Source organism: Haliotis rufescens, unplaced genomic scaffold (genome assembly GCF_023055435.1).
Source record: "Haliotis rufescens isolate VD_foot unplaced genomic scaffold, xgHalRufe1.0.p SCAF_18, whole genome shotgun sequence".
NCBI lineage: Eukaryota > Metazoa > Mollusca > Gastropoda > Lepetellida > Haliotidae > Haliotis > Haliotis rufescens.
In genome coordinates this window covers 23,659,053-23,685,622 of record NW_025963868.1, presented here as the reverse complement: position 1 = coordinate 23,685,622, position 26,570 = coordinate 23,659,053, and the positions used below count along the sequence as shown (strand labels likewise).

The following is a 26,570-nucleotide window of genomic DNA, read 5'->3' as shown; positions in this document are numbered from 1 at the left end:
AGAAACATAATCGGGGCGAACCGTAACAGTAATGCATTATTAGAATGTCTATCTGTCCAGTCCGAACTATCATGATCAGCTGCACTTGCCATCAGTCTAGGGTAGCCTAGTGGTTAAAACGTTCGCTCGTCGCGTCGAAGACAAGAATTCGATCCCTACATGGGTTAAATTTGTGAAGCTTATTTCTTGGCTACATCGCTGCGATATTTTAAACATATTACTAAAAGCGGCGTAAAAACACACTCATTCACTACCATTAGTCTTAGAAAATAAGACAGGGAGAATGGTAACATATCCGTAGAAGATAATTGTTAAATATTATTCTGAAAACATCATGGTTTTCTCATTAAGGCTTATATTAAATAGATACATCTACGTGTATTATCTTATCATACCACCCACACCTGATTTTCAAAGGTCATGATAGTGAACAATAATGCGCAACAGGTTCGTCACGGCTACGGAAACGGAATGGCATTAACCCGGGAACATCGACGTCGAACATCGACAGTAGGAACACTCCTGCAGCATGACAACGCTAGACAACACACTGCATGCAAGGCTCGTCCAGGACTTCTTGAACACGAACAACGTCAACGTTCTTCCGTGGCCAGCACTCTCACCTGACTTGAATCAAATTGAGCACTTGTGGGATCATCTGAGGCGTCAGATCCGAAGACGTCCACACCCTACAGCAAACCAGCAACAGCTTGACGACGCTTTAGGAACTGAATGGAATCGGATTCCCGATTACGTCACCAGGCGGCTGACAACATCAATGAGGCGGCGAGTCTGGGCGAGCATCGGTGCTCACGGTGATCATACTCGTTACTAAGCGTACCAGGTATCCGTTAAAGACTACAAACTTACCAAGACAGTACCTAGTTGACTCTGATCATTCCTCTGAACTGTGATTTTCCTACCCTCATGTTCATGTGAGCGTCATGTACACGTCACCTGTTTTGAGTTTCGCACTGAAATTATGCATGGACTATCGCATGTGACCCTATTAGCGAATACACCATCATTGATTAACATTCTCTTGTTTGTTTTCATTTTATCGACCAACCAAAATGGGTGTATACTTCTTTTGCACACTAGTTTACATGGTTAGAGTGCCTGTCTGTCCAAACCGACCAGGCATAACTTGATCTACTACCGTTACTTTTCGCTATCCAACGCTGTCCAAATTTGTTCACGGTGACAGTGTTATTAATACTTTATATTACCCCAGAGAACAGCCCTAAACTGTACTTAGGTTTAACAATAACCTGATTATGTAGGTTGATGTGAACCTGCTGGCACAAAATCATTGCCAACGTATCCGCCCTGATATGTCTGAATACCGCTTCGTTTGAGGTTACACACAACCAAATGTTTTCCAATAGACTTCTATAGTAACGTTATATTTTTTTTAAAAATAACTAAGCTTTCAACAGCTATTACCTGTACGTGTGTGCACAGTTTGGCCTTAGAGCAGCAATAGAAAATTAAAAAAAAGACTAGCTTAGCCAGCTCCTTTTCCGAGTACCGGAAGCTAAACACACCACCCCCAGTTTCGCACCAAATGTCACCTACTTGAAAATAGCTGTGGTCACATTCAGCATAAGTCATCATGTTGAAAAAGACAGTACTAAATATAGAAAAACATGGTCAGTTTTAATACCTGGATGGATGTACATTTGAAAGACATAAAAATCTTACAGAATATCCTCCAATCACAGCCTGCAGATATCTCTCGATCTGCACTGTCCAAACTGGTTCTGATTTGATGTAGTAGAACCTTGAGCTGAAGACGACTCGGCATCGTACAGTATCTATCATCCTCTGCTTTTAACTTAGTGAAACGCCCCCGGCCGCTTAATACCAAATATGTTAAAAGATGGTACATGTTGTTACCATGCCGGACGCTCGGGATTAGGTGGTAAAACAAGGACTTTTGGCTCTGAGTCAGTATAATGTTATAGTAGGATATGGTATCTCAGTAGGATTGCACTATAAAACCGATAGACAGGCAAGCACGAACACACGCACGTATACACGCCTACACGCATGCACGCACGCGTGAGCGAATATACGTTGATATATAAGTTGATGGAAGATGCCCCCTATATAGATGGTCTGTAAAAGTCTGTTGTTCAATTCCGACGATATCATAAGTATATGTTTATGAAACTCTATCAAATAATGTACAAACACAGATTCAAACAGTTTCCGCTGGCAGAAATATTGCTGACACATAACACCGGCCCTACCGGTGGCACTCGTCACAAACACATACAAAGGAATTCAATTGTTTACTTGAAGAATCACGGGAACATATGGTACAAGTCAAAATAGGGGAACTTCATCAGACATCCGTTAAGCGACTCATGCGTTGGGAAGTCCCACATGCCCACCAACAATAGTTTTGAAAGTTTGATCAAACAACGTCTTATTTGACGATAGTTTTATTCATTTGGCTACTGAAAATTGTTGTAACATTATGGAAATACCGGTAATAGTTTAATAATTTCGGTTTACTCGCGATTTATGTCACCATCAAACAGGAATACTACATGAAGAATATTAACATGTCTTTATGTTCAGTATAGCTTAATACAAATTTAAGCATATGTGTCCTGTGTTTGTTTCGCCCATATATTTAACAGGGGGATTTCTTGTTCTTTCGGTAACCGTATCAGATCGGTGATCGGTGATGTACACTGATTCCTGTCTGACCAAAGGAATAGAAGCTAGAGGCTGCTTGTGTATACATATACTACTATGCATTTATCATTATACAAGGTGATGTTACGATGTGTATCTGTACTAACAAACGGGGGTTAACCTTTGCGTTTCAGTTTGGGAATAGACACGTCATACCATGCATGTAAGAATAGTTCCCCAGAATCCAATGGATGTCGCAGTGTGGATGAATGAGGATCGGCTTGTCATGACTTGATCCGCTGGTGTGGGTAGTTGCTGATGCTTTTAGTCACCAGATTGTCCGGTCCAGACTCGATTATTATCAGGCTGATTTACAAGCCTATACGCCGTTAGGACCGCCTCCGTGGTCTGGTGTTCGAGCGTGCATGAGAACGGAGGGTCCGGGGTTCAATCCCCGGCCGCGTCATCAGACGTTAAAATATGGTACTTGTTGTTTCCCAGCCTGGCGATCAGCATTCAGGGGTTAAAACTAGGACTGCTCGTCTCGGAGTCAGTATATTGTGTGTTATATTCTGAGTTGAGTATTCATGTTAAACTAAGGAATGGTATATCAGTGGGCTAGCACTATAAAATCGGTATTAGTCCGAACTAGTACAAGCAGACACACACACACACACTCACACACACACACACACACGCACGCACGCACGCACGCACGCACGCACGCACGCCCCCCCCCCCCCCCCCCCCCCCCCCCACACACACACACACACACACACACACTCACGTGCATGCACGTCACCATATAAGTGCAACGATCTTGGACGCGACGTAAAACACCTTGTCACATCACCTATTCGCCGTTAGAATCCATTACTACCCGCCACCAAGTACAGACAAACATCTTTAGCACATGCTTGACAATAAAACTATCTGGACAAGTGTTACATATTATTTATAATCCAATTTTAAAAAATGGTTCATAGACATGTGATATCAGATGAGAATAAGAAAATGAAATGATGACCTACGTTTCATGAACCGAGATATTAGTCTCTTTACCTATATTGCCCAACACTTTGTATCAACGTACTGTTTGGGTCTCTTTGACTTACAGAAGACAACTAAAACGTGTAAATTTGTAGAAGACAACTTAAACGTGTAAATTTGTAGAAGACAACTTAAACGTGTCAATTTGTAGAAGACAACTAAAACGTGTCAATTTGTAGAAGACAGCTAAAACGTGTAAATTTGTAGAGGACAACTAAAACGTGTAAATTTGTAGAAGACAACTAAAACGTGTCAATTTGTAGAAGACAACTTAAACGTGTCAATTTGTAGAAGACAACTTAAACGTGTCAATTTGTAGAAGACAACTTAAACGTGTCAATTTGTAGAAGACAACTAAAACGTGTCAATTTGTAGAAGACAGCTAAAACGTGTAAATTTGTAGAGGACAACTAAAACGTGTAAATTTGTAGAAGACAGCTAAAACGTGTCAATTTGTAGTAGAAAACTTAAACGTGTAAATTTGTAGAAGACAACTAAAACGTGTCAATTTGTAGAAGACAGCTAAAACGTGTAAATTTGTAGAGGACAACTAAAACGTGTAAATTTGTAGAAGACAACTAAAACGTGTCAATTTGTAGAAGACAACTTAAACGTGTCAATTTGTAGAAGACAACTTAAACGTGTCAATTTGTAGAAGACAACTTAAACGTGTAAATTTGTAGAAGACAACTAAAACGTGTAAATTTGTAGAGGACAACTAAAACGTGTCAATTTGTAGAAGATAAGAAAGTGTATGCATGTCGCGCGCTCTATTGTGAGCAGTGTTCCGATGTATATTCACATATATAGCAAAATGTGTAAATTTGTAGAGGACAACTAAAACGTGTAAATTTGTAGAAGACAGCTAAAACGTGTCAATTTGTAGTAGAAAACTTAAACGTGTAAATTTGTAGAAGACAACTAAAACGTGTCAATTTGTAGAAGACAGCTAAAACGTGTAAATTTGTAGAGGACAACTAAAACGTGTAAATTTGTAGAAGACAACTAAAACGTGTCAATTTGTAGAAGACAACTTAAACGTGTCAATTTGTAGAAGACAACTTAAACGTGTCAATTTGTAGAAGACAACTTAAACGTGTAAATTTGTAGAAGACAACTAAAACGTGTAAATTTGTAGAGGACAACTAAAACGTGTCAATTTGTAGAAGATAAGAAAGTGTATGCATGTCGCGCGCTCTATTGTGAGCAGTGTTCCGATGTATATTCACATATATAGCAAAATCATTATCGATAGGCGCGAAATGTTAAGCCGAAGCATTGCTCTCAATAAGTAACCTGACAATGATATATGCGTTTGTCAAGGAACAAGACGAGAAATAAAATTATGGATATTAAAATTGTGTTCAATAATGCGTCAAACAAACTTGAATGAAACATTACAGCGCAAAGCACAATGCAACGTGTACAACACGGAGAACAGTGGTGGATTACGTCACGCCTTTACAAGTACTTAAGGTGTAAAAACAGGGTACTGTGGTTGTGTTTGTCTTGTCACCAGCACAATGTTTGGATGTAACACAAGGTACTGTGGTTGTGTTTGTTTTGTCACCAGCAACACTGTTAGTTAGTAACACAGGGTACTGTGGTTGTGTTTGTTTTGTCACCAGCAACAATGTTGGGATGTAACACAGGGTACTGTGGTTGTGTTTCTCTTGTCACCAGCAACAATGTTGGGATGTAACACAGGGTACTGTGGTTGTGTTTGTCTTGTCACAAACTACAATGTTGGGATGTAACACAGGGTACTGTGGTTGTGTTGTCTTGTCACAAACAACAATGTTTGGATGTAACACAAGGTACTGTGGTTGTGTTGTCTTGTCACAAGCACAATGTAAGGATGTAACACAAGGAAATGTGGTTGTGTTTGTTTTGTCACCAGCAACAATGTTAGTTTGTAACACAGGGTACTGTGGTTGTGTTTGTTTTGTCACCAGCAACAATGTTGGGATGTAACACAGGGTACTGTGGTTGTGTTTGTCTTGTTACAAACAACAATGTTAGGATGTAACACAGGGTACTGTGGTTGTGTTTGTCTTGTCACAAACAACAATGTTGGGATGTAACACAGGGTACTGTGGTTGTGTTTGTTTTGTCACCAGCAACAATGTTGGGATGTAACACAGGGTACTGTGGTTGTGTTTGTCTTGTCACAAACAACAATGTTGGGATGTAACACAGGGTACTGTGGTTGTGTTTGTTTTGTCACCAGCAACAATGTTGGGATGTAACACAGGGTACTGTGGTGGAGTTTGTCTTGTCACAAACAACAATGTTGGGATGTAACACAGGGTACTGTGGTTGTGTTTCTCTTGTCACAAACAACAATGTTAGGATGTAACACAGGGTACTGTGGTGGAGTTTGTCTTGTCACAAACAACAATGTTGGGATGTAACACAGGGTACTGTGGTTGTGTTTGTCTTGTCACCAGCAACAATGTTGGGATGTAACACAGGGTACTGTGGTTGTGTTTGTCTTGTCACAAACAACAATGTTGGGATGTAACACAGGGTACTGTGGTTGTGTTTGTTTTGTCACCAGCAACAATGTTGGGATGTAACACAGGGTACTGTGGTGGAGTTTGTCTTGTCACAAACAACAATGTTGGGATGTAACACAGGGTACTGTGGTTGTGTTTCTCTTGTCACAAACAACAATGTTAGGATGTAACACAGGGTACTGTGGTTGTGTTTGTCTTGTCACAAACAACAATGTTGGGATGTAACACAGGGTACTGTGGTTGTGTTTGTTTTGTCACCAGCAACAATGTTGGGATGTAACACAGGGTACTGTGGTTGTGTTTGTCTTGTCACAAACAACAATGTTGGGATGTAACACAGGGTACTGTGGTTGTGTTTCTCTTGTCACCAGCAACACTGTTAGGATGTAACACAGGGTACTGTGGTTGTGTTTTTCTTGTCACAAACAACAATCTGAGGATGTAAACACAGGGTACTGTGGTTTTGTTTGTCTTGTCACAAACAACAATGTTAGGATGTAACACAGGGTACTGTGGTTGTGTTTGTCTTGTCACAAACAACAATGTTAGGGTGTAACACAGGGTACAGTAGATAAGTATATCTTGCCCTCACAAGCAACAATGTTAGGGTGTGACACAGGGTACAGTAGATAAGTATATCTTGCCCTCACAAGCAGCAATGTTAGGATTAACACAGGGTACAGTAGATAAGTATATCTTGCCCTCACAAGCAACAATGTTAGGGTGTGACACAGGGTACAGTAGATAAGTATATCTTGCCCTCACCAGCAACAATGTTAGGGTGTGACACAGGGTACAGTAGATAAGTATATCTTGCCCTCACCAGCAACAATGTTAGGGTGTGACACAAGGTACAGTAGATAAGTATATTTTGCCCTCACAAGCAACAATGTTAGGGTGTGACACAGGCTACAGCAGATAAGTATATCTTGCCCTCACAAGCAACAATGTTAGGATTAACACAGGGTACAGTAGATAAGTATGTCTTGCCCTCACAAGCAACAATGTTAGGGTGTTACACAGGGTACAGTAGATAAGTATATCTTGCCCTCACAAGCAACAATGTTAGGGTGTGACACAGGGTACAGTAGATAAGTATATCTTGCCCTCACAAGCAACAATGTTAGGATTTACACAGGGTACAGTAGATAAGTATATCTTGTTTCACAAAAACAATGTTAGGGTGAAACACAGGCTACAGTCGATGAGTATATCTTGTTTCACAAGACACAATCTTAGGGTAACAGAGGGTACAGTTGATGACTATATCGTGTTTCACAAGCAACAATGTTAGGGTGAAACACAGGCTACAGTCGATGAGTATATCCTGCCCTCACCACAAGCAACATTTGCTCTTTTTGAGTACACCCGGTCCTTACTAGTAATAATTGTTAGCGATATAACACCGCCTGCAGTGGTTGAGTACATCCTGCCTTCACAAGCAACACTGTCAGGAATGTGGCTTCACATAAAACTATTTACGCAGTATCTTAGAGGACACGATCTGAACAAGTTTCACAAAAGAATTCCTAACATAAAACGACCGTCAATGTACACTGATGAACTATTCTGTGGTGATCTTTATATTCATAGTACATTAAGGCGGTATGTCCATTCCAGACATCTATCCCTAGGCATATGTGTCAGCCACACAATCGTGGTTGATCTTGGGTGAGTGAGTGAGTCAGTCAGTCAATGAGGTTTTACGCCGATTTTAGAAATATCACAGCAATATCACGTTGCGAGACCCCGATCATTGGCTTCACAGATTGCACCCATGTCGGGAATCGAACTAGGACCTTTGGCGTGACACGGCGTGACGAACGAACACTTTAACCACTAGGCTACCACACCGACCCAGACGGGTTTGATGAAGAATTGACGCTAAATCCTCACACAACTTCGTAAATGGCGATCTTCCATTCCCCTCCACAAGTATTCGCAGGGTCCGCTGCGCAGGGCTTGTCGCACTTGTTGTCAAGCACCTTCGTGTAGCCACTCTTGATTTTGTGACCGCATAAACATTCTACTCCCACCTTAAAAACAAAGCATGTGACTTATATTTCTGTACCATACTTTTCTTAACGTTGTAATATTTTCTTCTTCTTAATTCAAAGTAAACAGATTTTCGCCTTTATTTGCCACATTAACTGCACATATATATCCTCATATCGGGAGCAATTTGGAGATGTGAGTGAGTGAGTGAGTGGATGGGTATTGAGTGAGTGAGTGAGTGAGTGAGTGAGTGAGTAGCTCTGGCAACTGAAATACCAACACCTACCTCCAGTCCAAAGAAGGCGTAGCCTTTCTCGGTGCAGTGAATCCTGCACAACTCAATGGTCATAGTGGTCGTGTCAATGAGATGTTCGTAGGGAAGGACTCTGTTGGAGTCATCAATGTAGCAACCCCTATATACAGGACCTACAAGGGAAACATTAGACATTACATGTTCACATAGCAGCCCCTATATACATGACTACAAGGGAAACATTTGACATTACATGTTCACATAGCAGCCCCTATAGACAGGACCTACAAGGGTAACATTTGACATTTAATGTCCACATAGCAGTCCCTATATACATGACTACAAGGGAAACATTTGACAGTACATGTTCACATAGAAGCCCCTATAGACAGGACCTACAAGGGAAACATTTGACATTACATGTTCACATAGCAGCCCCTATAGACAGGACCTACAAGGGAAACATTTGACATTACATGTTCACATAGAAGCCCCTACACACAGGACTACAAGGGAAACATTTGACATTACATGTTCACATAGAAGCCCCTATACACAGGACTACAAGGGAAACATTTAAGAATTGTTTTTCATTTCTTAATGACTTCCTTTTTTTCCGCTACTTTACGCGATCCTATACAGTTTGTGACTGTTATACATATATCCATTCGTATAGTTTTCATCACTAATTTACCCTTTACACTAAATGGAATCTCTTTTGTCAAATAATCGAGACTAGTTAGTCTCTGGCCTTGACGTTTTCTACTACCAACAAGTAAGGGAAATATTGATTTGAATGTAGCAATCGTTGAGATGTACAGTAATAATCGGGTTGCATCTGAACGCAACATCTAATCACAATGAAATTTCACATTACGCACGTACAGCACGTGATGCACGTGCACACAAAAGCCAAAGTTTGTGCGCCTATAGGGGAACTCATGATCGCTAGTGAAACAGCTAAAATCTAAATCTCAATGTACAGACAAAGGGGGCGAGTTGTGGTCGCGTTAGATTCGCGTCTATTTCCCTAGTTGCCCGAATGCTTGGCAGATCAGTCACATGGCAGATTCACACGCGCCTAGGATAGTACCAATGAATTACTTTGGTTATTAAGGATTGCACAACCTAAGACGGTGTCACTGAATTACTTTGTGTTTCGTTGGTGACTTTTGGATTGCGTTGCCTGGGCCAGTACATTTCAGTGTTGATATGTAATCAAATCTAGAACCACTAGGAAAAAAACAATTCTTGGGTTGGGTCGTATTGAAAGCTTGGAATGAACTATTTCTGTTCACTGCATGCGTGGTGTACTTATTCATCGAGGTTTTATGTAGACGTGAAAATAGTCACATAAGCTATCCGGGTGGAAAGCTGAACAAAGTTTTCTTTTGTGGGTAATTCGGTTTTAAAGGGATCTTCTGTCTCGCACATGTCATCGATGTAAACAAAGGCCCGGCGTACATTGACTTGAAAACAAAGAAAATCAATTTAAGGTTAGGTATCGAACTGGAAACCAGTTCAATGTGTTGACACAATATAGTCGCATCAGCAGTAAGGAACACCAGATGCATCGCTGAGTCTCTGGTGCTATATTTTATTCATCAGAATCGATGACAACAATAGGGGACAATGAAACACTCAACTTGATAGCTGAAGTTTAATGGCAGTATTGAAGAGACGACAACAGATGTGATTAAATATCGTGCCGAGACGTTTTACCTCCGGAATACCTCTAATGACTTCACACTGATGGACTGATTTTCATCTTATGTTAGTGCTGCAAATTCTCAGGGCCGAGTAGAGTGTTATTTACTATACCCACTGAAGTATGTTCTGTAGTACTGTGGTCGGCCGAAGATATATTTACGCCAACACAAACGAATTTCTGATTTGGTAATGGGCACAGAACAACGATCTCACTTCGTCAATAGGACGAAGCAGTTTTATGTTAACATGATCACAAACATACCTTGGTACCCTGTGAACATCATGTAGTTTTCTGATCGTAGTATGACTACACACATACTGGTGCATGATCATATGATATCAACTTAACCAAGTGTTTTTAAGTAGCATGGTAGCACGCATGTGATATGACAGCGTTGAAATAACGGAGTATTTTTATGGTATCATGACCACAAACATACATTATCACCATGTCTACATACGAGCCTTTACTGATAGTAGTTGTAGACATGTGATATCACTATGATCGTAACATGGTTGTACATATGTGATATCACTATGATCGTAACATGGTTGTAGACATGTGATAACACTATGATCGTAACATGGTTGTACATATGTGATAACACCATGATCGTAACATGGTTGTACACACATAACACCATGATCGTAACATCGTTGTACACACAAGATAACACCATGATCGTAACATCGTTGTACACATGTGACAACACCATGCTCGTAACATGGTTGTACATATGTGATAACACTATGATCGTAACATGGTTGTACATATATGATAACACCACATTCCTTGCTCACACACCTCCTCTACAATGTCGAGTGGACGACCCCTTAAACTATAAATGCAACGTAGGGATTCCGGGAAGGGTCGTCAGGCTCAGTGACTCGGCTGATTACGTATCATCGTTCTCCGACACTGTGGGTCGTTGCCTGGAATATTTACAGGCCGCAGTCAAAAACAAATTTAGTTACAATAGTGCGGCGTTAAACAATAAATACACTATAGAACATAAATGACCAAAGCTGAATTAAACTGTAGCCATTAATAACACTCTCAGCAAAAAAAACAAGCCTAAGTACCTGATGTCGTTGTAGTTGTGGGTGTTGTGGTCGTAGTCGTTGCAGTGGTAGTAGTTGTGGTTGTACTTGTTGTTGTTGGCGTAGCCGTGGTAGTTGTGGAGGTTGTTGTCGGTGCAGGGGTGGTACTTGTAGTAGCTGGGGTAGATGTTGTCGGTATAGTTGTAGGAGTTGTGATGATACTCGATGTAGTTGGGGAGGAAGTCGTTGTTGTCAGTGTAGTTGTGGGGCTTGTTGTGGTGGTTCCGGTGGTGGTGGTTGTAGAAGACACAACGGAGGTAATAGTTGCATTTTGAGATGTGTAAGTGGTTGTTGTCACAGCAGGCACAGAGGTTGTAGTAAGTGTGGATGGAGAAGCTGTTGTGGTAGGAGATGAAGTCGTTGTTGTCAGCGTAGTCGTGGGACTCGATGTGCTAGTGGTGGGTGTTGTAGACGACACAAAGGAAGTACCAGTTTCACTTGGAGATGTGTTCGTGGTTGTTGCCACAGGAGGAACAGAAGATGTACTGGATGGAGAAGCAGTTGTGGCAGAAGATGAAGTCGTTGTTGTCAGCGTAGTCGTTGGACTTGATGTGCTAGTGGTGGGTGGTGTAGACGCCACAAAGGAAGTAACAGTTTCACTTGGAGATGTGTTCGTGGTTGTTGCCACAGGAGGAACAGAAGATGTACTGGATGGAGAAGCAGTTGTGGCAGAAGTTGAGGTCGTTGACGTTGTCGCCAGACAGATGTAGGCAGTTGCTGCTTGAACAGGGACACACGTCTCCGTCTGGGCGCACTGGCGCCGTCCACATTGGCCATTGTGAGGCTTGAAAATACAATGATTTCAACGTCAATATAGAATGCGATGCACACTAGTAAAGGGACTCATTACACAGATTTTGGTTTGAGGACAGGGTAGATATTAATTATTAACTGATTTAGGAGTGTTCACTTTAATGGGACCAACTCGTTGGTCTAGTGACAGAGCATACGCCCGGAGAGCGAAAGGTCAGTGTTTTGATCCGTGGCAGCGTCATAGCAAAAGGCGTGAAAATATTGTACTTATCATCCTTAGCTTATCTGGTCGGTTTGCAATCAGTATACTTCGTCTGATTAGTATATCGGCATGTCAGGGAAACTGAATAATAATGACGAAAATATAAGCATATCATACACACAGACACCCACCCACAAACAAACACACACACACACACACACACACACACACACACACACACACACACACACACACACACACACACACACACACACACAGACACACACACACACACACACACACACCTGCGTCGTGTTATATGTGCATTAACCATTAACGCGACGTTAAACTCCATTTAACCTGACAGCACTTTAATTCTTGGAGTAATGGAACTAAACTGTGTGTCGAGGAACAATGTTCGGTCTACTGACACTTTTGTCCCTATCACACACGTTTACAGATGAAGAAGGGACATGTCATGAGAACCCCCGGTCAAACTGACATGTCTATTCCATTCACCAAGGTTCAGAAGTATCAGTAAAACTGTTAAAGTTCTTCCAAAGGCCTATTATAAAATCAAGTCTTTCTGATATATGACTGTAAATTATCGGTGTTATATATTACTAACGACTGGACACTTTAAAGTGTCAAATCGGAAATACAAACGTCATTACAACGCAATAAAACAACCCGTCTCGATCATCCGCCGAAAATCACTGTCTGTCCCTACCTGTAGCACCCGTGAACCCGTCTCCTAGAGTTGTCGCGGAACACCAAGGTATATTTGAAATAGGTTTTTGCAGCGTGGGACACATTCGGGATAATACATTGCGCAGAACTTCAAGTACATGCAAAGTTGTGAAACCAGTCTTTGAGGGTGGGTGGATTTCAACATGAACTGCAGCCGTAATTTGAATATTAGAGTGAGTGAGTGGGTTGAGTTTAACAGTATTCCAGTTATATCACGGCGTGTTAGCTTTATGTGGGAGGAAAGCCCGAAGTAATGCAGGTCTCAGAAGTTTTCCACTTCGGTGAAACCCACGAGCACGGGTATGGTGCTGATAAACCTAGAAACATAATCGGGGCGAACCGGGATTCGAACCCACAATCATAAGTTTGTGGCGTGCCCAAGGGACGCAACTCTGCGCAGCGAATCGCGGCGCCTTAGACGACTGGGCCACCCGTGCCCCCTTTTGAATATTAGAAAGCGTACAGGGACGGAAAACGTTGTTTTTTGGCTCAAATAAAAGCCGCTGACGCAATTTCCATTCATCCCTTGAAAGACGACATTGCATCTTTAAAAAGTTGATAAAAAAGTAAAACTTATCCCGAATACCAATTACAAGTTTATTGATTCTCGTACGCCATTACTAGACGAGTGGAGCCTTTGTTCCAGACTGTTTATATCAATATCTGTTGACGTTTCAAAAACACATATTTTCACACACAAACGTAAAAATAAAATCCATCAATTGCTGTTGTTTACCACATGAAATATTTTGAGAGAAACAGAAGGCTCCTTGTGAAAATAGACAGACAAACATTGACTTCAAATACACTAACTCAATTATATATACAACTCAGTTATCGGGGATTCTGAAGACAACATCAACATTTATAGCAAGTCCGGGCGTACTTTACTACGTGTGTCAATTTGTTCTGGGGGGAAACAACACATCTGGTATGCATTCGCAGCATTCGACGGCTCATCAATTAATCATTAATTATCATGTGTAATAAGTGACAATAAAGGAATTGATCATTTCTTCCACTGAGCACACATGTTGTTATTGTTCAGCGGGAATTATCTTCTACAGTAACAATCCAAACACATAAAGACACAGCCATGAATCTGTTTACATTTACATCAAACGTTTGAAGTCACAAGGACAATATGAAATTTATTATCAATTTAGAACCAATTGCAAATTATTGTAAATAATGTCCACGATACTCAAATATATTGCCGGGCAAACAAAAGTACAAATTTGAGGGTGGCTAAAATGAAACAAACAGGAAATGGTTATTTGAAGGTGATATGGGTCGGTCGGGTAGCCACGTGGTTAAAGCGTTCGCTCGTCACGTCGAAGACCCGGGTTCGATTCATGCGTACAATGTGTGAAGCCCATTTTTGGTATCCCCGCCGTGATATTGCTGGAATATTGCTAAAAGCGGCGTAAAACCGAACTTACTAACTCACTCACTCATGAAGGCGATATGTTTGATACGGGTGTTTTAGTTGTGTTTTGGATCTTTGCAGTGTTTGGCAACTGTTTCCAGCCTGGTAACGTTTTGATAACGTTCGAATCCAATTTTCAAAGTGTGTACTTACTTTTGCCCAGAAGTTTATATCTTAATTGAATCAACTAATTGTCATAAATATCAAACGTAAGAAAGTACATCAATAAATGTCATGAACTCCGTGCCAGTGTTATTTGAAATTAATGCAAAGGTTTAATATTTGAATTTATTCTCAAACTTGGACGTTTCAATGGCGTGGGAGCCGAGTTCATCAGATATATCCGTAAATCCAGGATATATACCCTGATTATGATTGTTGACATCATCATACTCGTGTTCGTTGGTTTTGTTTTGTCAAATTAGGTGATTTCATTAAATTTCATACTAAGAACCCGTAAAACTGTCAACACGTGGTTCTCAACCCGTAAAACTGTCAGCACGTGGTTCTCAACCCGTAAAACTGTCAGCACGTGGTTCTCAACCCGTAAAAGGACGTGCAGTTCTTGCAAGTAATTTTCTTTGAAAGAGTTACAGTTAAGCCCCACTCCCCCCCCCCCCCCCCCCCCCCCCCACACACACACACACACACACACACACATCAGTCAATTGCAAGTAAATTAAAAATTAATCGAATCCACTATATATTATAACTGTATTACGTCAACCGACTGATGCATTATCTCCAAGAATTGCTGTGGCTATTACGGTCTAAACACACCATTCATCAGCTTTTACGGTCTAAACACACCATTCACCAGCTATTACGGTCTAAACACACCATTCGCCAGCTATTACGGTCTAAACACGATATTCATCAGCTATTACGATCTAAACACGCCATTCATCAGCTATTACGTCTAAACACACCGTTCACCAGCTATTACGGTCTAAACACACCATTCACCAGCTATTATGGTCTAAGCACACCATTCATCAGCTATTATGAACAAACACACCTTTCATCACTTATTATGTCTAAACACTATATTCACCAGCTATTACGGTCTAAACACACCATTCACCAGCTATTATGTCTAAACACACCTTTCATCAGCTATTACGGTCTAAACACACCATTCACAAGCTATTATGTCTAAACACACCTTTCATCAGCTATTACTATCTAAACACACCATTCACCAGCTATTACGGTCTAAACACACCGTTCATCAGCTATTACGATCTAAACACACCATTCACCAGCTATTACGGTCTCAACACACCATTCACAAGCTATTATGTCTAAACACAATATTCACCAGCTATTACGGTCTAAACACACCATCCTCCAGCTATTGCGGTCTAAACACAATATTCACCAGCTATTACGGTCTAAACACACCATTCACCAGCTATTACGGTCTAAATACACCATTCACCAGCTATTACGGTCTAAACACGATATTCATCAGCTATTACGATCTAAACACGCCATTCATCAGCTATTACGTCTAAACACACCGTTCACCAACTATTACGGTCTAAACACACCATTCACCGGCTATTATGGTCTAAGCACACCATTCATCAGCTATTACGGTCTAAACATACCATTCACAAGCTATTATGTCTAAACACACCTTTCATCAGCTATTACTATCTAAACACACCATTCACAAGCTATTATGTCTAAACACACCTTTCATCAGCTATTACGGTCTAAACACACCATTCACAAGCTATTATGTCTAAACACACCTTTCATCAGCTATTACGATCTAAACACACCATTCACCAGCTATTACGGTCTAAACACACCGTTCATCAGCTATTACGATCTAAACACACCATTCACCAGCTATTACGGTCTAAACACACCATTCACAAGCTATTATGTCTAAACACAATATTCACCAGCTATTACGGTCTAAACACACCATCCTCCAGCTATTGCGGTCTAAACACAATATTCACCAGCTATTACGGTCTAAACACACCATTCACCAGCTATTACGGTCTAAACACACCATTTACCAGCTATTACGGTCTAAACACGATATTCATCAGATATTACGATCTAAACACGCTATTCATCAGCTATTACGTCTAAACACACCGTTCACCAGCTATTACGGTCTAAACACACCATTCACCAGCTATTATGGTCTAAGCACACCATTCATCAGCTATTATGAACAAACACACCTTTCATCACTTATTATGTCTAAACACTATATTCACCAGCTATTACGGTCTAAACACACCATTCACAAGCTATTATGTCTAAACACACCTTTCATCAGCTATTACGGTCTAAACACACCATTCACAAGCTATTATGTCTAAACACACCTTTCATCAGCTATTACGATCTAAACACACCATTCACCAGCTATTACGGTCTAAACACACCGTTCATCAGCAATTACGATCTAAACACACCATTCACCAGCTATTACGGTTTAAACACACCATTCACAAGCTATTATGTCTAAACACAATATTCACCAGCTATTACGGTCTAAACACACCATCCTCCAGCTATTGCGGTCTAAACACAATATTCACCAGCTATTACGGTCTAAACACACCATTCACCAGCTATTACGGTCTAAACACACCATTTACCAGCTATTACCGTCTAAACACGCCATTCACCAGCTGTTCCCTCCTGTATTTTATTACCAATGACCACAGGGAGGGTAGCAAACATGGTTCAGGAGTTAGCACTCAGATTTGTTCAGCGCCACGAGAGCAATATGATAATTACTGGTGTTGTGTCTGATTCTTTATTTCTCCATAGACCACCGACGGTTATTTTGATAGACGTTTCAGCTCGTTTAGTTTGGTTGTTGAAAATGGGCTTTTTAATGAAAACACGTTCGACCATATCGTCTAGGAATAAGTGAAAGTCTTTTGTTATCAAAACCTTGACATCGAAATATGTAATGGAAATCATCTGCTATTGCTGGGGGTGTTACAGAGTGTTATACTCATTCATGAGATAATGGCAAATATGAAATCATTAAACATTCAGGTTAGAAAATAACTGTCATCAATTTATGTTTTGCTGCATAATTATAATCCATATACCGTGTGATCATTAATAAGCCCCAGGGACATCTATTTCTTTCAGATGTTCAATAAAGCGCGAATTATTATAAATGACTCTCGCATTGTCCTAGGTAACATCGTACTCAGTTGTATTCACTGAGTTAGTAGAATACATGCAGTTGGTTTCGGGTGCAATGATTACGGTGCTTAAGCCAATACACACCTTTGTAGCTAAAATGGATAGAATTATCATTAAATCGTCCGAATATTATCAGAAATGAGCGGGCATCTGTAACTTGAAAATGCCCTCATAATGCTTGACGACTGGCCATTATAGCTAAAATGGATAGAATTATCATTAAACCGCCCGCACGTTATCAGAAATGAGCGGGCCACTGTAACTTGATAATGCCCTCATATTTCTTGACGACGGGCCATTTATAATTATCAAGCCCGTTGTTAGGTGACGTCATAGGGTAGAGAAAATGACGTCACGTATTATAGTGACGTCATCTGGTTTGTTCTATGACGTTTCCATATTTGTAAAATGTGGTCAGTGACATTCGTGTTGATTGCAGTAAATGTTTCAAAACCGATGTTGTTGTTTCTTTTTATTTGATAACAAATTTCATCCATTTTAGCTATAATAACGGTAACGCTCTTTTTCGTCGGGCAGTTAATGGAACACCTCGGGCTTCTACAAATGATAATGCCCTGAAAAATAGCGTTACCCTTATATTATCACACCCGTGACGTCAGGGGGATAGGGAAAGGTGACGTCACGTTCAATAGATACGTCATCTGGTTTGTTCTATGACGTTTCCATATTCCAAAAGTGGGTCAGTGAAATTCGTGTTGATTGCAGCAACTTTTCAAAATCGATATTGTTGTTTATTTTTATTTGATAACAAATTCTATCCATTTTAGCTATAATAACGATAACGCTATTTTTCAGGGCATTATCATTTGCAGAAACCCTCGATCCTCCTTCGTCGGGCAGTTAAATGGAAGACCTTCTGCAAATGATAATGCCCTAAAAAATAGCGTTACCCTCATAGAAACGTGACTGAAATTAATAAAACGTAACAACAAATGATCATATTTGAATCAACACTCATTTCCCTTCTCGCGGAAAACAGCACAATTACCTTATAATTAGTGAAACCGGTGTTACTCGTTGTAGGCTGCGTTGAATGAAGTTGACAGATCCTGGTAGTAGCATCCCAGTGATAAGCTTGACACCGTGATGTATAGGCACAGTAATGGTCACAGACTCTTTGCGATGACAGCACCTTGACGAGGAACACATCTGTCCCCGATGTTACCCGGACCTGGCAGCATACAGCGTACAAAACCGACAGCAACAACGACAGCACGCACTTCATATCTTGACTCCTGAAGCAACACAGACACATTTCTCAGCTACCAGTCCTGCCAATGTTATCGCTTCTTCAATTTACCTACAGGCATCAGTGTTGTAGATGTATGGCAAGTGTATTGCACTTAGATAATAGGGGTTGCTAAGCTTACATACCCTGAATAGGCTGAAAATCAGTTAACTTGCGTGTAGCCTGTATAACACATTCACTGACTGGCCAAACGTGACGTTTTGATTATTGTTGTTGTTTAACGCCGCACTCAGCAATATTCCAGCTATATGACGTCGCTCTGTTAATAACCGAGTCTTGGCCAGACCATCCAGTGGTTGACATTATATTAGCATCAATCCATGCAATTGGGATACGATGACATGTATCAGTCAAGTCAGCGAGCCTGACCATCCGATCCCGTTTGTCGCCTTTTACGGCAGGCATGGGTTGTACAAGACGTTTTGGGGTGAAATGGAGTTTAAGGTTGCATCCACGATTATTGCATAGATGCGGCATGCATGTGTGTGTGTGTGGCTGCTTGTACTAGTCTGGACTAATGCCGATTTGATTGTGCTGGTCCACTGAGATACCATGCCGCAGTTCAACATGAATACCCCACTCAGACACAGTATACTGACTCCGAGCAGACCCGTCCTTGTTTTATCACCTTGATTTCGAGCGCCAGGCAGGGTAACAACAAGTACCATTTTATAAACGTCTTTTGGTTTGACGCGGCGGGGGATTAAACCCCGGACCTACCGCTCCCCGTGCGGACGCTCTACCACTAGACCACGGAGGCGGTCACAGGATATATATATATATATATATATATAATATAGCTTGCTGTGGAAAATCTACATTCATTCAGTCGTTATATAGAAAGGAACACATGTGATAGATATGAATACAAGGACTAACTATATCACATGCAATACTCTCACAAGTGTAAGGCCGTGCTATGCAATGTCATACAGTGGTTATACGGCCAATACAATAATAGAGATTCCCTATCTATTAAGGTCAAGAATTTTACAATTTCAATACATGCCAGTGGCATCGTGTATTCACATATTCAGTACATTAACAATGCCTATATCATGAAATATGAGCTGACTATACCAGGTTAAACTCTTTCGAAACAGTGTGTTTTAGTACCCATTAGAGCAACATTCCGGCTATGGCATAGCACCTTAGAATGCTCGAGTCCTGGCCAGACCGACAATAGGTTGCCATTTTGGAGCAAGAGGGGCTTCCACACTAGGTTGGGTTACAATGACACCAAATAACATCACTGTGACCACCGCCCGATCCTATAGTCGCACCGGGGGCTCTTCGTCGATAGAATCTCCAATGACAACAATATAATGAAACATTATACTTACACAAAGGTAATACAAAGTATCTTGCCGCACAGAGGCACGTCAATGAACTGGGTGTCTCATGTGCAATGGAAAGAACGAACTGGCACAGAACAAGTGAGATCAGAGTACAATGGGTATCCGTTTTGTGTGCAGTGACATCGGCGGTAGCTTAGCAATAGATGGCCTATTGGCAGTTGGCAGATCGGTGGCGACAACGTCAACACATTTGTCGGGGCATAACACATAACACATTCTAAAGAATTGACAAAAAAACATACGACAGTAAAGTGAAGTTACATGCTGATTATGAGTGAGTTTGGTTTTACGCCGCTTTTAGCAATATTCCAGCAGTATCACGTTGGGGACACCGGAAAATGGGCTTCACATTGTACCCATGTCGGGAATCGTATCCGGGTCTTCGGCGTGACGAGCGAACGCTTTAACCACTAGGCTACCCGACCGCCCTTGCTGGTCATAAGGCAATAAACGAACATAAACTTGCTTATTGTCATTATCATTCTTCATGTTGCTCCAACTTTATCGAATATACAATATCTCAAATTCAGGAACTGATTATGCTAAACTCGAACAGACATGCATGCTAAATGTTATCAATCCATCAGTTTCAGGAGAGAAGACGGTTGCAGAGTCCAGCCGACATTTCAGATATATTTAAAGTTGAAAGGTCAAATAAAGGACACAGTATGGCATGCTGGGTAAATATTTCATTCTTATGTTAGTGTATTCCGGGCCAATCAGTACGACAAAATATTCGTCTTCTGTAACATAGTTGCAGTCTAAGCATTTAATATATTCTGTTTTAGGAGTTTTGGAAAACAATTATACAATGCAGACAATGAGTAAACCAACCAATCAATCACCCAATCACCCAATCACCCAATCACCCAATCACCCAATCACCCACCACTCACTCACTCACTCACTCACTCACTCACTCACTCACTCACTCACTCACTCACTCACTCACTCACTCACTCACTCACTCACTCAAGTAACCAGGATCAATCAATCAATCAATCAATCAATCAATCAATCAATCAATCAATCAATCAATCAATCAATCAATCAATCAATCAATCAATCAAAAGAGCAATCAAAAGAGCAATCAAAAGAGCAATCAAAAGAAGAGCAATCAAAAGAGCAATCAAAAGAGCAATCAAAAGAGCAATCAATCAAAAGAGCAATCAATCAAAAGAGCAATGATCAAAAGAGCAATCAATCAAAAGAGCAATCAATCAATCAAAAGAGCAAAAGAGCAATCAATCAAAAGAGCAACCAATCAATAGAGCAATCAATCAATAGAGCAATCAATCAATAGAGCAATCAATCAATAGAGCAATCAATCAATAGAGCCATCAATAGAGCAATCAATAGAGCACATATAGAGCAATCAATAGAGCAATCAATAGAGCAATCAATCAATGGAGCAATCAATAGAGCAATCAATCAATGGAGCAATCAATAGAGCAATCAATAGAGCAATAAATAGAGCAAGCAATCAATAGAGCAAGCAATCAATAGAGCAAGCAAGCAATAGAGCAAGCAAGCAATTAGTTAAGTAAGGTTAAGATTTATGGATGAACAACTTCTTTATTACAATTAGGAGCGACGTTTCGGTGTAGGTTCTAACACCGTTATCAAGCAAGCAGTGTGTATACGTAGATAAGATATCAGATGTAGTTACATTGAAGTGGAGAAGCCTGTTATGTACACAACAAAAGGATAGCAAACTAATATAGACAAAAGGATTATGACTGATTGGGGACTTTCACGAGTTGATGGTTAGCCGGGGGTATGTAATAGCCTTGGTCACGGTTGACTGACGGTTGGAGTCTTTTGATGGTGATGGTTTCTTATAGTTTTCTGATTTTGAAGTCTTTGAAGGTGGTGGTGTGGGCTTTGACGTTATCCCACTGGATGCTGTGGTTTGGCTTGTCACGGATATGGTCTGATGGAGCTGATTTAGAGTCATCTTTGGAGACTGAGCTTTGGTGTTCTTCTTATTCGGGTTTTGAGGGGCCTAGATGTTTCTCCTATATAAACTTGTCCACAAATGCATGGAATGTGATACACTTCTCCTGATGGTTCTAGCTTGTGGCTGGATGGTGGTTTCCCTGTGGCTTTAATTGTGTTCTGGATTGTGTGACTTCTCTTGAAAATTACATCAATGTTGGCCTGTTTCTTTAAGAGTCTCTGTAGTTTGTGGCTAACTGTTCCAAAGTAGGGGAGGCTGATCACAAAGGGTGTAGATTGTTGACGAGGAGATTTCTAAGATTTCTTGGTCATGTTCTGTGTTGTCTGTTGTACTAGCTGCTCATGGTAGTGCTTGTACTGTGTGAACGCTTTTATTGTCTGTTGTACTAGCTGATCAGGGTAGTGGTGGTACTGTGTGGACACTTGTATTGTCTGTTGTACTAGCTGCTCATGGTAGTGGTGGTACTGTGTGGATACTTGTATTGTCTGTTGTACTAGTTGCTCATGGTAGTGCTTGTACTGTGTGAACGCTTGTATTGTCTGTTGTACTAGCTGATCAGGGTAGTGGTGGTACTGTGTGGATACTTGTATTGTCTGTTGTACTAGCTGCTCATGGTAGTGCTTGTACTGTGTGGATACTTGTATTGTCTGTTGTACTAGCTGTTCATGGTGGTGGTTGTACTGTGTGAACACTTGTATTGTCTGTTGTACTAGCTGCTCAGGCTGGTGGTTGTACTGTGTGAACACTTGTATTGTCTGTTGTACTAGCTGTTCGAGGTGGTGCTTGTACTGTGTGAACACTTGTATTGTCTGTTGTACTAGCTGCTCAGGGTGGTGGTTGTACTGTGTGAACACTTGTATTGTCTGTTGTACTAGCTGTTCATGGTAGTGCTTGTACTGTGTGGATACTTGTATTGTCTGTTGTACTAGCTGCTCGGGGTGGTGGTTGTACTGTGTGGATACTTGTATTGTCTGTTGTACTAGCTGCTCGGGGTGGTGGTTGTACTGTGTGGATACTTGTATTGTCTGTTGTACTAGCTGCTCAGGGTAGTGCTTGTACTGTGTGGATACTTGTTTGAGGTGGCTTAGTTCAGTAGTTAGATGTTGCTTCGTGGAACAGATGTTGTGAGCTCGTCTCGCAAGGGTTGAGATAATTCCATTCTTGACTTGGGACGGATGGTTTGAGGCATAGTTAGATATTGATCTGTGTGGGTTGGTTTCCGGTAAACAGTGGTCAGGAGTGTGTACCTGTATATATACCTGTCAACCATACTCTGTACATCACCTGCTTGATACAACCTGTTACAACCTACACCGAAGCGACTCTCCTTATTGTAATAAAGAAGTTGTTCATCCATAAATCTTACTTATATAAAGTACTCCAACTTCTAAATGCCTCTCAAAGAAGTTCAGCTGGTGTGTTATATTCTGAAGAGAGCATTGCTCTTCACATGGACCACTTTTCGCAAAACACTAAGAGTAATGAATACAGAAAACAGTCAACTGGAGTGTTCCATCGAACATTTTACAAGATTTCTCCCATACAACAGAGCGAGTTATTTCAGTCAGGGGACTAAACTATTTTGATTACTATCTCAAATTCAATAGAACGTTGAGAAGATCTTATTAAACACATTAAATGTGCAATTGCGACATTACTTTAAGGAGAGGAATGAAGAGAATTATCTGCTAAAATTCGTTTATTTTTAATACATTACATGGTCCTTTTCCTTACGTAACGCAACAAGCAATTACGTTAATAGATACGGAAAAAAACAGACAACAGTATGAAATATTTTACACTCTCAACAATAGCTCCCTCATACTGCAACGAAAGCATATTTCAGTTATTTAATCCTTTACTACTGGCAGGGTGAGTGAGTACGGTTTTACGCCGCTTTTAGCAATATTCCAGCAATATCACGACGGGGACACCAGAAATGGGCTTCACACATTGTACCCATGTCGGGAATCGAACCCGGGTCTTCGGCGTGACGAGCGAACGCTTTAACCACTAGGCAACCCGACCACCCCTACTACGGGCAGGGCAGGACATGCGAACTCTTTTCACCGACACCTGGTGTCTTCACTGATTTTCCGTGATCCACTCATATACTATTTACTGTTATTTTGCCTTTTACACCCAATGGAATCTGTTTCGAGACAGGTTATTCTCTGCCGTTGACGTTTGATATTTAGGACAGTAGAGCTGTATCAACTAACGGTACCTCACCTTAAACCTCGATCACTCCTCAACAAAACACCTTTTAATGTGCACATACGTATACATTGCTGTTAAACACTGTTGCACATATTCGTAAATAGTGTAACGATAACGATAGTGTATGACGATAATAATCATCAAGACTGGGCCAGACAATCCAGTGATTGACATCATAAGCATAAATCTACGCAATTGGGATACGATGACATGCATCAACCAAGTCAGCGAGCCTGACCACCCGATCCCGTTAGTCGACTCAAACGACAAGCATAGTCACCTTTTACGGTAAGCCTGGGTTGCTGAAGACCTATTCTACCCCGAATCTCAATACAAAATCAATAAAGAGTTGACTTACTATACATGTAGTTCAGCATGACAACCACGAAGCCCACGAACAGCATCATATTGCTAAGTAATTTCGCTATGATTTCGACCCAAAGGGTAATGCCAATTTAACAGTGAACATTGAATTCTCAATCGGTAATCTCGGAAATTGACTACCGGGTTCGTGGAGAAATCCCTAATGTAATCAAACAATCTCGCGGTTCTACTTACTTTGTGTCATTTTGAAAAATCAATTGCCTGTGCTGCACAAGTACCCTGATCCATGAAGTACCACTGATTTATTGCATTATACGTTCTCATGACCTGACACTTTTAATTAAGAAATAAACGACGAGTGGGAGATATTTATCGTTCAATAAAATACTGCAGTGAGAATAAATCTCGAGGGGCGCATTATGATGACTCCATGAATACAATTCGACGTCGGCATTGTCGGCCAAATCTATAAAGTCTGGAAGTTAATTTAAGGTACCGACGTTTACTACAATATCTGAAAAACTTTTGGACCTACTCCAGTCAAAGTTGGTATGAGATTATTAAACAGTCATACATAACTGGATATTACATTTAAAGACAATCGGTGCATGAATAAAAAATCTGTCTATTTAGCTATCACTATATTTCATCAACAACCAGACCTGTTCGTCACGGGTGGAACGAGCATTCATTGTAACATCCATCTGCATAATGCTACCCCTGCGTCACAGGGCCATATGACACAGTTGAACCAATCAACTCAACTCGAAAGGTTGCACGGGAATCACGCACGCACGAGAGTTCAAAATCTTAACTACGGTTTGTTTGGGAAGCTGTAACACATGAATTGTTCTTTACATGTACTTTGAAATGTCAAAGAAGGGCGAACGTCTTTCACTTTCAGCCTTAGGGTATTCAAATATTTTAACAACGAAACCTTTCGCATCAGCGGAAAGATGCTTGCACTGAGATATCATGAAATCTAATGCTAACACCGTATTCGTGCGTGCTATATGTTATGGGGAGGGGATTTAGGTCTGGTATTTCCGGGATATTCGCGTCGATAACCTTTACCTTTTCTCTCAATAGCGAATGCGATCGTTCGGCCATTGCATTTATCTACGTTGCCCAGCTATGGGGAACAACTCACTAGACTCTTCCCTAAAAACATTATGACCTCATCCAGTTGCGGGGGCATGTTCGAATCTCGGGGGAAGACGTCATGATAGATCAATGTTTTATCGTGAAATAACCACGCATCGTTCATTAAATCAGGCTCGCTGATGCACGTCATCGTATCCCAATTGCGTGGATCGATGCTCGTGATGTCAATCACTGAATTGTCTGGTCCAGACTCGATTATTTACAGACCGCCGTCATAAAGCTGGAATACTGCTGAGTGCGGAGTTAAACAACAAACAAACAAACATCTTCCCGAGGCAAGTTAGGTAACCGAATATAAAAGTCCAGTTTCCACACGAATCAAGGGTGTTCCTTAGCATCTGAATGTTTAATATACAATGTAGGTACACGCATCTCGTCTGTGACTGTCAGCGCATGAACATGTGGGGACATATTCTAACATCGCAACTAACACCAACACATTTTTTCAAAACTGTTGACGCACCTCAGGTCAATTTAAATGACTCATACATTGTATAGTTATCCTTGTTCGAAGTCAGAAAGCTACACGTGAATCTACACAACACACCTGGCTTACCTTATGTTAATGACAAGTATTCTGTTCTCTTCTTTCATCCTTCAGAGGTAGAAATGCCACACAAACTATGCATATGTTATAATGGACATGGAACTACACAGACAGAACGAAT

The 26,570-nt window shown here is 40.9% G+C and overlaps 1 protein-coding gene across 2 annotated transcripts; it reads right to left on the bottom strand.

Annotated features, from left to right (window-relative positions):
* Window positions 1-3,643: 3,643 nt before the first annotated feature.
* On the bottom strand, window positions 3,644-24,853 carry LOC124133015 (cell wall protein DAN4-like). Of its 2 annotated transcripts, XM_048398440.1 has the most exons (5): window positions 24,773-24,853; window positions 18,616-18,862; window positions 11,260-12,061; window positions 8,500-8,639; window positions 3,644-8,254 (listed from the first exon to the last, which is right to left on the bottom strand). In XM_048398440.1, the coding sequence occupies exons 2-5, from the start codon at window positions 18,850-18,852 to the stop codon at window positions 8,111-8,113; spliced, it is 1,323 nt and encodes a 440-aa protein (XP_048254397.1). In that variant the 5' UTR covers window positions 18,853-18,862; window positions 24,773-24,853; the 3' UTR covers window positions 3,644-8,110. The 2 variants fall into 2 exon arrangements, with proteins under 2 accessions (XP_048254397.1, XP_048254396.1); XM_048398439.1 differs by lacking the exon at window positions 24,773-24,853 and having other exon boundaries at window positions 18,616-18,895.
* Between the last annotated feature and the right edge of the window lie 1,717 nt (window positions 24,854-26,570).